The sequence below is a fragment of the Pseudorca crassidens genome, chromosome 8 (genome assembly GCF_039906515.1).
Source record: "Pseudorca crassidens isolate mPseCra1 chromosome 8, mPseCra1.hap1, whole genome shotgun sequence".
In the NCBI taxonomy this organism is placed as follows: Eukaryota; Metazoa; Chordata; class Mammalia; order Artiodactyla; family Delphinidae; genus Pseudorca; species Pseudorca crassidens.
In genome coordinates, this window is record NC_090303.1 from 20,841,397 (window position 1) to 20,855,242 (window position 13,846).

The window sequence follows — 13,846 nt, forward strand, 5'->3', positions numbered from 1 at the left end:
TGGCTGCGTTGGGTCTTTCTTTAGTTGCCTTGCGCGGGCTTTCTCTAGTTGCGGTGGGCGGGGGCTATTCCTTGTTGCGGTGCAGGGGCTTCTCATTGCGGTGGCTTCTCTCTTTGTGGAGCACGGGCTCTAGGCATGTGGACTTCAGTAGTTGCAGCACGAGGGCTCAGTAGTTGAGGCACATGGGCCCTAGAGTGCATGCGCTTCAGTAGTTGCGGCACGTGGGTTTAGTTGCTCCACAGCATGTGGGATCTTCCCAGACCAGGGATCAAAACCGTGTCCCCTGCACTGTCAGGCAGATTTTTAACCACTGTGCCACCAGGGAAGTCCCCTATGCATCTTTATCTGTTGTAATTCTTTGAAGCCTGACTTAAAGGAATGGGTTTTTTTCTTCCTAGAGGCAAATTCAAATTTATTTCTTCTAGGGCCTGGAAGCAGTTTCAACCCAGGACCACCTTAAAATTAATTTTTGGCTTGAGGTTTTTGAAATAAAATGATGTATGAATTTGGGCCACAAACTCTTGAGAACCAGATTATGGTTTCACATTTTGGTGAGAGAATTCCCCTGACATCACTACTCTCCACTAAGACTGAGACAAATGAGGAAATTTTTTCCTAGTTCACCTTACCATTGAGGGTCTAGTTATTTGAGGATGGGTCATAGCTTTATGCATGAATTTCCTATCACAGTGCTTCACAAACTATCTGTGAGCCATCACAGGCAGGTACTTTTTTTTTTTTTAATAAAATATAATCAAAATTAGTTACAAGAAAAATGGAATATTGCTTGGATGTTACTGCACTATAAAATCCCTAGAAAAGTTTCCAAACACTCTCAATTTCTGTACACATCTCAACATGGACTGGCAAGAGATAATTTGTAGACCGATCTGCAAACCCCACTTTGAGTAGCACTGTCTTATCATTCTTCCCACCTTGGGCAGGCCCTAAGCTTTATCTCCTGTTTCCACACCTCATTTGGCCATCAAAATGGAAGTTCAACGTTTGTTGAAATGAGAGATGTCACAGAGTCCTGGGTGGGTTGGATACTCATTAGCTTATCTCTGGATTCTTGCTTTCACTTCGTTTTCACCTCTAAAGATTTCTCTATATATCTCACTAGTTTGGCAATGTGTCAAAAGAGGTTCCCCCATGATCCAACGGCTCCCTTTCCTAACTGAAATGTATGCATATGTTTACCAGTAGACAGGCACAAGAGTATTTTTAACCACATTTTTCATAGTTGCCAAAATCTGAAAATAGCCAACCGTTCCATTAACGATAAATACATTGTGATAGCCCTCCCCCCATATGCTATGTAGTAATAAGAACGAACAAACTATTGATACATGCAACAATGTGGATGATTCTTACAAACATGATGCCGAGCCAAAGAAGCCAGATATAAAATCGTATGTATTGTATAATTCCATTTAGATAAAGTTTTAAAACATGCAACACTAACCATCCTGAAGACATATTGCGTCCCTGCCTAAAATCCCTTCCATGCCTGGGGAAGACTGATGGCTCAGACTCATAGGCCCTCCTGCTCTTGTTCTCTGAATGCAGCTTACTTGCCATGTTCCACTTGTGAAAATGCGTTGAGCTCTACATTTAAGATTTGTTCACTTTTTCCTGCATATGTTATACTTCATTAAATATTTACTTAATAAAAATATTTTAAAATATATAAATATACTAACATATAATGTATATAAATATAATAAATAAAAATATTTTAAAAATAGTTTATCGCACAGCAACAGTCACCAAGCTTCAAAAGACTGAAAGCTGGGCATCATTCATCTTCAGCCCTTCTCTCTCCCCCCAGCCCTATCCAGTCAGTAACCCAGTCTATCACCGAGTCCTGTACTTGTCTTGTACATACTTCCCAGTTCCATCCTCTTCTCTCCATCACCTCTCCAGAACACCATCTCTCACCTGAGCTCCTTGCACCACGTTTCTAATCCTCTCGCTGCATCTACTTTTACTGCTCTCCAGTCCATTCACCCCTCTGGAACCAAGATGACCTTAAAAACAAACAAACCAACCATGACCAGGGAATGTCCCTGCTCAAAATCCCTTCCATGCCTCACCATTGTTTTCAGGAAAAAGACCAAAATCCTCAGTATGGTTGACAAGGCCCTGCCCAGTCTGGCCACTGTCCATGCTAGGGCAAGACCAGTCTCCCTGGATAATCTTTACTCCATCTGCACTGATGTTCTTTCAGGACTTGAATCTGCCACCTTCCTTTTCACATAGGCTTCTTCTTCCATGTAGGTGCTCTGGCCCGAAATGTTTTTCCCTCCTTCTCCCCACTACTTTTTACCAAAGTAACTACTCGGAGATCTTAGCTTTGACCTCTTTTTCAGTTAAGCCTCCACTGTTCTCTTTTTTCTTGCCATCTTAATTTTTAATTTAGTTTAATTTCAATTTAAATAGCTACTTGTTGTTAGGGCCTATATAACGATCTAGTTATAGAGGAACTAATTTAGGTTGGGGGGAGAGGCAGGTCAGGAAAGGGCAAGGGCAAAAACATGTAAATTGAGACTTGGAGGATGAATTGATAGCATCCAAGTGAGGAGTGAGGTGGGTGAGGGGAAAGCTGCAGGAGTGTGGTCAGGGCACAAGGAATGCGAGGGACATTCCTGAGTGAGGAAACAGCATGTGCAAATCCCTGGAAGTGGAGAAGCTTTAAAAAAGGGATTTTTAGTGTTGAATTGTTTTCTCTTTTAGAAATTTTATGGTATAATGCTTTTTTATTGACCCATGATTTAATTATTTAGTATTTTAATTTGGGGTACATTAAGTAACTTGTTCTGGCAAGACATGCATATCAGAGCCAATCCTCAAATAACCCACCTTTCCAAGTGGTTTCATTCCCTAAAGACTTAGTTAACTGTTTTTTGTTTTGTTTTTTTTTTTAACTTAAGAGCCTCAGTGTCTTCAGATTGTACATCTTATGGGTAGTAGGTTTTATAAGCTTACTAACTGCTATCTAAAGAAGGGTTTTCTTTCGTTTGAACTTTTTTTTTTTTTTTAGTTTTTCATACGTTTTATTTATTTATTTATTTATTTTAACATCTTTATTGGGGTATAATTGCTTTACAATGGTGCGTTAGTTTCTGCTTTATAACAAAGTGAATCAGTTATACATATACATATGTCATTTGAACTTTTATTACCATTTTGGAGCCTATAGAGTTGACTGATTTCACCATCTCCATATGTATATACTTTTTTGATTTTATGTACTTTTTATTTGACTTTTACATAGTAAATAAGAGTAGAGATTCACTTTCTCATACACACCAAAACGTTTGATACTTTGACTCAAAAAATCAGTGAAGGCAGACAGTGAATGAATGCTTACAACTTTAAAATGTAATTTAACAGCTTTTTTGTGTTTCATTTAGAGTCATCATCTTCCAATGATTTGAAAGTTGTGGATCTCATAGTATATAATTTAATTTCCATTGTGTTAAGATTATTCAAATGCTGGTCAGTAATTTCTACTTATCAGCAAGAAATGAATTTATAGTCTGGATGCTTAAATGTAATTTTTTGGTAGACTAATTGCTTCTCCAAAGCTCTTTTAATTAAAAAGGGATCTTACCCCATTTTAAACTCCCTTTCCCACAGATTCACTCATTTTCACCCTGACATCACCTTCTATTTCTTTGCAGATTTTTTTGGATGTAAACCAAATTTTCTTAAAGAGTATGTCTCTATTTTTCCATTAGTTCAAAGGTTTGTAGATTTTGTGGACCAGACAAATATTCCTCAAGATGTTTATTATGGCTCACTAAACAGAAGTAAGATCTAAGGGTTAGCACACGAGCTAGGAACTGGAAGTTTTGAATTGTAACCCAGTTTGCCACGTTATTGTGGGACTTAAAGTGAACTTTTCACTAGGAAGATGCTGTTCCCCATGTGATTCTATATCCATGTTGTGTAATTTTCCTTCATTTTATTTATTTATTTTAATTTATTATTATTATTTTTTGCAATACTTGGGCCTCTCACTGTTGTGGCCTCTCCCGTTGCGGAACAACAGGCTCCGGACACGCAGGCTCAGCGGCCATGGTTCATGAGACCAGCCGCTCCGCAGCATGTGGGATCTTCCCGGACCGGGGCACGAACCTGTGTCCCCTGCATTGGCAGGCGGACTCTCAACCACTGCGCCACCAGGGAAGCCCTCCTTCATTTTAAAAAAGATTATTGGGCTTCCCCGGTGGCACAGTGGTTTAGAACCCGCCTGCCAACGCAGGGGACACAGGTTCGAGCCCTGGTCGAGGAAAATCCCACATGCCGCAGAGCAACTAAGCCCATGCGCCACAACTACTGAGCCTGCGCTCTAGAGCCCACGAACCACAACTAATGAGCCCACGTGCCTAGAGCCCGTGCTCCGCAACAAGAGAAGCTACTGCAATGAGATAACTGCACACCACAACGAAAAGCAGCCCCAGCTCGCTGCAACTAGAGAAAGCCCACGCACAGCAACAAAGACCCAATGCAACCAAAAATAAATAATAAATTAATTAATTTTTTAAAATATAAAAGATTATTAAAAAGTATTAATAATAATTAGTTGAACTGGATTCCCTGAAGAAGGTATCAGAGATGTGTGAACTTGGGCTTCTATTACTGTAAGGGCACAGGTACACATGCTAGTCCAAAGGACTGCTAAGTGGAGTGTACAAGCATTTACCCTCTTCTTAAGCAGCTCAACACCACTCAGGGCATTATTTAAACAGTCTCTATGCCTGTTAATGAACAACCACAGGGCTGTAGTCACAGATTCGAGCCTGCGTAGTTCAGAGTATAAAAGTCACCCAAATGCACATAGCGAAGTCATGCTGTAAAAGTTAAGAAAGCACAAAAAAGGGGAAGATTGGAAAATAAACTTGGTCACATAAATTGAATGTCAAGAAAGCCATGGTGAGAGATTCACAAGAGAATATTTCTTACAGAGTGAAAAGAGGGGGACTTCCTGGGAACTTGAGACCTTCTGGGAATTAAGTGCAATTGTGACCTGGACCAAGTATCAGTGCTTTACTACTTTACTTTACGGTTTATTTAAAGCAGCGACCTTGGGATCAAGCATGGCCAGATTTGATCCCAGGCTCCTCTTCTTATGGAGTGCCCTTGACAAATTATTTAACTTGTATCAATCTCAACTTTATCTTCTAAAAAATGAGGATAATTATACCTACTTCACAGGCCAATGTAAGAATTAAATGAGGTAATCCAACATTGGTTAAAGAATAATTCTCATCCCATCCCTCTAACAGCAACAAGAGGCATTCATTCCTTACAGCGGTTTGCCATGGTTAAGTGCAGGGACTCTGAAATAAGACAAAGTCACAGCTCTCTCACAATTACAGCTGTGTGACCTTGGACATGTTACTTGACCTCTCTGTGCTTCAGTTTCTTCATATGTAAAATGTACTATTAACAGTAATTTCCCCATAGGGTTATGAGGATTAAAGGAGTTAATATATGTAAAGCACTTAGGACAGTACTTGGCATATAGTAAACATTTTTAAAGTGTTAGCTAAAAATGTTCAATAGTTTTGGATTCTTTCTGGAAGTGATTCATTTTGACTTAGGATTTAGTCACATAACGGGACAGGAAGAGGTGGTAACAGCCTTGCCAGCTGCGGGCGAGTGTCTTGTAATTGAGGCAGCATCGCCTGCCTGCGGGGAAAAGGTGGTGGTGGTGGCTTTCCCTAGTCTAGCTAGGGTTGCCCTGGATGGTTGCAAGGCAGGTCCCGGTGAGAGCCTTTGTAGCCAGCAGCCAGGCTGCCTCGCATCCAGCCTTTGTTACTGACTGTTTCCTCCTTTGTGAAATGGGGATCACATTTGCCTCTCCGGGTGTTGTGAGGATTAAATGAGGTGAATTGCCTACGGCCCAAAGCCTGCACCAGCACAGAGCTGCAGCGGTAACGATTGTTACATCAAATATATACAACAGTTGAGCCCTGGCGGATTTTGAAGGAAGGGAAACCAGAAGGCAGCTAGAAGTGGCCCTTCTACCTGTCTGAACTCGGCCTGGGTAAGAGGAAAACAACCAGTCTCTTCCTTTTGCAACGAAGTGACTACAGAGGTCTCCCCTTGGAAAGACTCCCCTTGTCTTTTCGCACTCCCCCCGTCCCCCTCCCCCGCCCCGTTCCCCCAATGTAGGCAAAGACACCATCCCTTCCAATTTTATAATCTACTCATTTCTGTACGTGCGGGTTTATCTGGACTTGGTGGCAAGCCAAGGGTGGGTGGGGAGAGGCATTAAAACCTGGCAACCCCGCTCCCCCATCTCCGGATGCCGCAGGGCTCCTGCCAGCCGTCCTCGGTTAGAAACGTGCTTTTTATTTCTCTTCCCCGCAGCCTCCTGTGCAGCAGCTCATTACCACCCACTTCAATCACCGCTGCCAGCATCTCGCCAGACGTTTTCCCCTCCCCCCATTTCAGGGACATTGGTCGTAGCTGACATTTAAAGGAAATAAACACCGATTTAAAAAATTACAACCATCTCCGCCTGAAGAACCCAGCAGCAATGAATAATAGAACAGTCCAGCGAAGAGCGCCTGTCGGGGCTCAGCTCCGCCAGCCCTTCCCGCCACACAATTCCCCACACCCGAGCAGCACAAATCACCATTTCCAGGCACCACTGGAGGCTGCCAGTTCTACTTTCGCTTAATCTCATTTTAAATCCGGCTACAGATGAGGCTCGGTCGCTGCAGCGAGGAGCCGGGCGGGGGCCAGCGGGAGAGGCTCGAGGCCTGGGTGGGAAAGAAGCGCAGGGGCCCCTCGCGTTTCGGGGCCGCGGGCGGATCCCCGGAACAAGTGCGGGCCGCCGGGGCTCCGAGGCGGGCGAGCCCCAAGGGGCGCGGGGCGCAGCCGGCGCAGACAAAGAAGCCGGCGCCCGCTCCAGTCCCCACCGCCCCTCTACTTCCCCCTCGTCTCCTCTCAGGAAAAAGGAGGGAAATCTGAGGGGCAAAAGGGACTGTCTTCTCCTTTTGCTACTCCGGACAGCTGGGCGGGAGGGTCTCCTTCTCTCTCTCTCTCTGAGGCGTTTAAGTCCCTCCGTGCAGATTCCCGTACCTCGTGGCCCCGAGCCCCCTCCCCCAACCCGACCGACTCGCATCCCTCATCTGCCCTTCAGTGTGAGAACTGGGCTCAGGCGCCGGGCCTCGCGGAGGCGTGCGCCCTGCGCAGCGCGAGGTGCGGCGAGCGAGCCCGAGTGGGCGGGGGCCGGGCGGGCGCGCGCCGCGCGGCGCGGAGGGGCGGGGGAGCGGCCGGGGCACGTGTGGCGGCGGCGGGGGCGATTCCGCGCCCCGGGCTTTAAGAAGGTGTGGAGTGGGCCGGGCGCTTTCCCAGGCCTGGCGGAGGGGCGTCGCGCACAGGCGGCGGCGGCAGCGGCTGGGCGGCGCACCGCGGCACCGGCCGACGCGCTCTCGGCGTCCGCAGCCCGGCCCCGCGCTCCCGCGGCCCAAAGAAACTTTGGGAGCTGCCGTCTCCCTCGGAACTTCTCGGCGGGGCTCCGCGCCCGAGCCCTCTCTGCTCCCTCTGCCGCCTTCTCGCCGTCTCTCCACGCGGCTCCTTCGTCCCGGCGCCTCCAAAACTGAATGAGAGAGCGGCGCTCGGGGTGTGCGGCGGCGGCAGCGGCGTTATGGAGCGCAGTGGCTGGGCGCCGCGGACTTTCCTCCTGGCGCTGATGCTGGGAGCGACGCTGAGGGTGCGCGCCGCGGTGGGCTATTACCCCCGCTTTTCTCCCTTCTTCTTCCTGTGCACCCACCACGGGGAGCTGGAAGGAGATGGGGAGCAGGGCGAGGTGCTTATTTCCCTGCACATTGCGGGCCACCCCACCTACTACGTACCGGGACAAGAATACCATGGTAGGTACCACAGCATCTCCGCGCTCGCCGCCCAGCGCAGCTTTGTGTCCCTTTCCTTCTTCCAAGGGGCCGTTTAACCAAGAACGGTGACAACCCTTACCTCAACATTACCTCTGAGGAGGGAGAGAAAACAAAGTTAGCGGGGGATAGAGTGGCGAGTTGGGATTTATTCCCCCCTCGCCCCCCGCCCCCGCACTCCACACACTCCCCTCACGCGTCTCCCGGTGAGGAGCCGGTTCTGGTGAGAAACGCCAGAGAATTCTTGAGGTCTTTCCTCCTCCCTCGTGGTTCTGGCAGCTGACAGTTGAATGAAAACGCGCATCTTGTTTCCTTAACCCGAGTGCTTGGATTCCAGACCTTTGTCCTGCTCCGGGTTCCCCCTGAAGGGCGTCCGGGGGTTGCTGGGCTTTGCGGACCGGCTGATGACAGATTGACGCGCCCCGGCCCGCGGCCGCCCCGCGCCGTCGCCCGCCGGCCCGCCGCAAAGTTCTCGCTGCTCCCCAGCCAGGGGTCCCTCTCGTTTCCTTCAGTGTCAGACAACCCTCCTGACAGGGAGCGGCTGCTTCCAGCACTCTGTTCTTTTAAAAGTGGCTTTTAAAATGTCAGGAAATGGTGCTTTTTTCTGAGTCCTCTCTTACTTGTAACCTGCTACTTGTTTTTAGAATGATCTCTGTGATGTTTCTTAATAACTATGTCTTTAATCTGCACAGCTTTAATTTCCAGGTAGGGACTGGAAGTTCCTTATAATTTAAAGGTACCTTTTAAAAAAGGATCATTCTGGAGTCCTTCATCAAAATGAAACATGATCGAAGAAGGACAGTTTAGCTGCAAGCAAGAGAATTTTCTGTAGTTGCGTGCGTTTTTGATATTTGAAGCTAGTAAATCGAGTATGTGGGAAAATAAGATACTGTCTATTTTCTATTACTTCCGCTGGAACTCCTGAATATTTCACTTCTATGGAGCTTTTAAGCGGTGACAGGCACTGTTTAATTAGAATTTCAAGGCAAAAATACTGATACCCAACTATTGTCTAGTGATTTCCTATTATAGTTTCCATCTCTTGTAGGCTAACAGTTATTGGTATAGCAGGAGATAATCCACGGAGCAGCTGGCATTTCAGATAAACATGGATATAAAAATGATAAGAATCCTTAAACTTTCTATTTAAAAAGCCCTTCATATCTGCTTTAAAATGTTTAGCCTAAATAAATGCTTTCTAGAGATTGAAAGTAGTGCTTTTACAACTTTCTTGTGGCATGGTGTCAGCCTTGTCTGTAGAGCAGGAGTCTAATTCGGTTGGAATTTTAGACTTTGGAATATTAAATTTCTGCAACTAGTCCCTTCTTTTAAAATGCTTATTGTATTCTCTTTCCAAGAATGGTCTGGTGTTTCTCTGAGTTCATGAGAATCTTTTGAGAAGGACCAGCCAATATGATGGCAACCCAGACCTCACCCAAAGACTGATTGATTGAGCTTGTCACTTAGTGTGACCTTTAGTAGAGGTGCTTGCCTGTTATTAGCTCTAAGTGAGAGTGGTAGGTAAGTGAGTCAAGGCTGGGCTAAAAGGTGTGATTGTCAGGTTGTGATGGAAGACCTGTGATAACACGTAGGCTTTTTTTTTTTTTTTTCCTGTTTTCCATATCCTTTGTAAGGTGCCAGCATAGATAACTTAAAAATACCAAAATATGACATAGCCTTTGCTTTTGCTATAAAGCTAGCAAGTATAAGTCAGCCTAAGACTGACCATAATCACATCTTAAGTCAGAAAAGGAAAGAATGATAGAGAGTAAGAATACAGTGTAATACTTCAAGTTGCGTATTGTGTGGGAAAGTCTCAATTTCTACCTCTTCTATCACCAGAAAACGTAGAGAAATTTTATTATGTAAGTTTAAGAAGATCGAATTATTATTATAAACTTTGAGAATGGTTATTGTAAGATTTTAAATTCCTGTTAACCTGTTTTGTCAAATATTTAGATTTTGAAACTGGCTGTAGCTATAGGCCTTCAGTAAGAGTTTTTCCTTGTAAAATTTTCTACAGGTAGAAGAAATGTTTAAAAATGAAATGGTGCTTACATGTGTCTCCTTTCCTTTTAGACTTTTGGAAATTAATGTTACAAATTAATTATGTAACATCTATTTAAGAATTGAACTGTTGATAGGAAAACTTAACCTAATATACTTTGGTATTAGCTCATTTTATAGGAGACCAAAGTAGGAGGTTATTCAGCCAAATTTTTTTAAAACCAAGAAATATGTAAAATATTAGCTTGAGACTTTATTTGTAATCTTCCAAATCTCTAAAATGTAACACTTATGTTAGGAAAACTCAGTCTTATCTATGATTTACATCGAAGTCAGCATTTGAGGGAATGGTTTTTGTGTGCAGCTAATGGCTGTTAACTTTTTTACCTAAAGGAATGCATTGAGATGTACAGTGGTACCTAACACAGGACATGATTGTAGACCAGGCTGTGTCAGCTGCCCTCTGAGACTTGTGTTGTGAGACAGAATATGAAATGGAGAAGCAAATATCAGAGTTCAATATCATGGGTCTCTGTACGTGTCATATTTATTTAGAGATTTTTGTTGAAAATCTTTTGAAAAAAAAAGCAACGAAAATATAATACAAAAGAATTTGAAATTTGTGTGTCTACAGAATTGTCAGATATTTCCAGTGTTAAGTAGTCTATCCATCTGTTTGCAGTTTTGGCAACTCTGTAAACAGTGCATGGTTACTTTTGCTAGTTCTCGTCACTCGTTCACTTGGTACCTCTGTTGTCATCTTCCTATAGCTTTTAAAATCTGTTGTCTGTGACTTTCTTGAGATGACATCGTTGGTCACAATGAACTATGGTGTCTTTGCATGATGAGTACAATGCAGTTTAGAAGCTCAGCAATAAGAGGTTATATATATGTATATGTATATATATATCATGTTGAATTAGAAAAGTCTCAGGGTCAGAACATTTTTTTCCTAGAATTTCCCTCTTTTGCACAAATCCCCAAATATGGTCACTTTCCATAACATGATTTCCAGGCCCTGTTTTTTTTTGGGGGGGGGCCAGAAAGTTGCAAATGATGGGAAAATAGGAAATGGAAACCCAGATGGTCCAGTCAGGTAGCCCTTTCTCTTTCCCAGCCACACCTGGCTGTTCACTGCTCCTTCTCCTAAGGACTGGGGCAGTATTGTGAAACATGCAAAGGTCGAGTTGATGTCTGCACCTTTCCTTTCCTCTGATAATCCCTCTTCCTGACCCCCACTCCTCAGGCTTTTGTTTAAAACTCCTCCCCCAACCAATTTGTAGTGACTGTGACTTGTCAATGTTATATTCTCCCACAATCTTAATTACAACTATGGAAAGATGTTTTTCCCTTTTTGTTTAAAAGAATTTTGGCATCACTGAGCAGGCAGATAATATATTTTGAGATAGAAAGACTTTTAGGTAACCCTGAAATCCTGTAATGAGGACCTACCTACTCACAAGATGGGCTTTATTCAGTCACCATCAAAAAGGAGAGGTCAGACATAAGAGAAAACATTATCTGTGAAAGCCAAGCATAAGTAAATGAGTCTGTGGAAAGTGCTTGAGCTTTGGTGAGACAATTTATCTGAATTTCTAAAAAGATGAGAATCCCCTTTATTAAGGTGGCAGAAGGTGGGGGAAATGTTCCATTACAGTGAAAAATATGCTCTAAAATATTGATTGAGGGAAAAAAATTGTCTTAAGCAGAACTGAATTGTTAATAAAGCATGGTGCTTTAAAAAGGGGATTTGATTGTATTTTGTAAATCCAATATCACTATTGGTAGTCCTTTTGTGCTACATTTTCATTCTATTATTTATTTAATCCTATTGTGGGGTGGGTGGGGAAATCAATTTCAACTGCTAAAACAGAATGTTTACCTAAAAAAGATATAATCAGGATAAAGTATTTATGGTATTTTGTTGTAAGAATTGCCACTGTTCCTATTATACATACATGTATTCTGGAATCAACTGGTTGCTAATTAAAAATCACTGTTCAAAGGCAGTTGCAATATAATGACTTTTCAAGAACAAGACATGATTTTTGGTAATATACTCTAGATTAAATTCCTTTCAAAGGAATGATTTTTTTAAAAAATTTGAATTAAAGTTATCTGCTATTGCTAAGGTAACTAACTGGCTTGTTGATCGGGTGAGTGGATATTTGTTTTTTATATGTCTCTGATTCTGGAATCAGCATATTTAAACTCAGAATCATTTGTCGAATGCAGTTTATAAGTGAACTGCACCTGTGTCCTGCTTGCATATGACTTTGAAAATTGAACATTTAAAGCATTTTTCTCTACTTGTCTTATATTTCATCTCACTCTCTACAATTTATTTCAAACATATTTTACTAATGTGGTTCAGATCATTTCTTAAATCATATAAATATTGCTTTAATATATATTCCCTGTGTGAGTTTCAATTCCAGTCATACACTAAAAAAATCAGGTCTTTAGAATCATAATTGGAAACATCTAATTTAGGCAGGTATTCTTACTTCAGTCACAGCACTACAGTACTAGAAATTATTTAATTAGAATATTTTCCTCCAATTTTTATGAATCTTTATTTTAAACTATTATTTTTAATTTCATTAAAAATGTTAAAGAGTAAAATAAGAAAGTTGTATCATTGTAATCATACAAGTATATTTTTTACAGAACCATCTTATTCTAATAAATTTGTCTTTTCATCTTTAAAAGTGAGTGATAGATATTTTCACAAGATTTTAAAGTCAATACTATTGACTTTCAAATTTTTTCATAAATTAGTTTCATTCAAAAGACAATATCTAAAACCTATCTTTGATTTATTTTTTTCCCTCTCTGGAATTGGTCAACTCTATAGATGATCTGGGAACCTTACATTATCAGTTATTTAGGATATGTTGCATATTAAGCCATAATTGTTCCTCCGATGACTTCAAATGACACTTTGACAGTTATTTATTATGTCTTTAACCTTCACAAAGTTGTTGATACATATATATTTGAAATATATTTCAGATAGCCTTTACATTAGAGAAGCATAAATAAATTGAGCTACTGGTGCTTTTTGAACATTGGCATTTAAAAAAAAATCTTGTATATATTCTCACACAAAAATATAAAGTTCTTCCTTTTTTTTAAAAAGTTCTTTCTTTTTTAAAAAGTTCTTTATGCCGTATGGAAATAGAAAAAATGGATAGCCCTGCACTCAGTGCATTTGGTTAGAATGGACATGTTCACGTAGGGCTTTAAACTATGTCTGGGTAATGACATAACATACATATGAAAAGGAAAATTCATTTATCTAAATATTTTGGCTTCAAGAATAATTTGGGTGATTAATCCACCTCACCCCTACCCCACCGATTTTAGAGTTATTTGTATTGAATAAAATAACCAAACTGTATAATTTCAATCTTATCAGCCTTGAACAAAGAAGTATTAAAAACACATTTTCAGAACTTGGAATTGAATTTTCAAATATGAAGATTTCATAATGACTGTTCAAACACAAGAGTGGTGTGTTAAAAAAAAATATTCTTGGCTCTCAGGAAATTCCACATGAGGTAATCTCACTTAGGTGTCAGTTGTGTAGCTTAGAGAGTAATTTTCCCCACGGTCACCTGCCATGCCAATCTCATTGAAGGCAGAGCTTCTGAAGGGTTGAATGCTGTGCCTACAGGATAACCAATTATTTTAGAGAAACACGTGTGCTTCTCTAAAACTACACACATTTTTTCCTTCTTTATTCGATTTCTGTAGGAGCTAAGTGTAGCAACTGGATTTGGGGGTGTGCAGAAGGGTCACTACACATGTACAGATGTTGATTTGTGGCTTAAGGCAGCTCTAATCATTCAAGGAAACAAATCTAAGGTAATTAGATAGCTTTTGAATGCCACAAAGAGATAGTTATAGGAACTTTGAGGTTC

At 42.0% G+C, this 13,846-nt stretch overlaps 1 protein-coding gene across 4 annotated transcripts in view; it reads left to right on the top strand.

Annotated features, from left to right (window-relative positions):
• Positions 1–7,588: 7,588 nt before the first annotated feature.
• The window catches only part of RELN (reelin), a 521,022-nt gene continuing 514,764 nt past the window's right edge, over positions 7,589–13,846 (top strand). For 2 of the 4 annotated variants that reach the window (XM_067746001.1, XM_067746003.1), the window contains exon 1: positions 7,593–7,895. In XM_067746001.1, the coding sequence (XP_067602102.1) occupies positions 7,670–7,895 (226 nt within the window). In that variant the 5' untranslated portion in view covers positions 7,593–7,669. Of the gene's footprint in view, positions 7,896–13,846 lie in introns of all 4 variants that reach the window. The other 2 variants (XM_067745999.1, XM_067746000.1) reach the window with 2 other exon arrangements.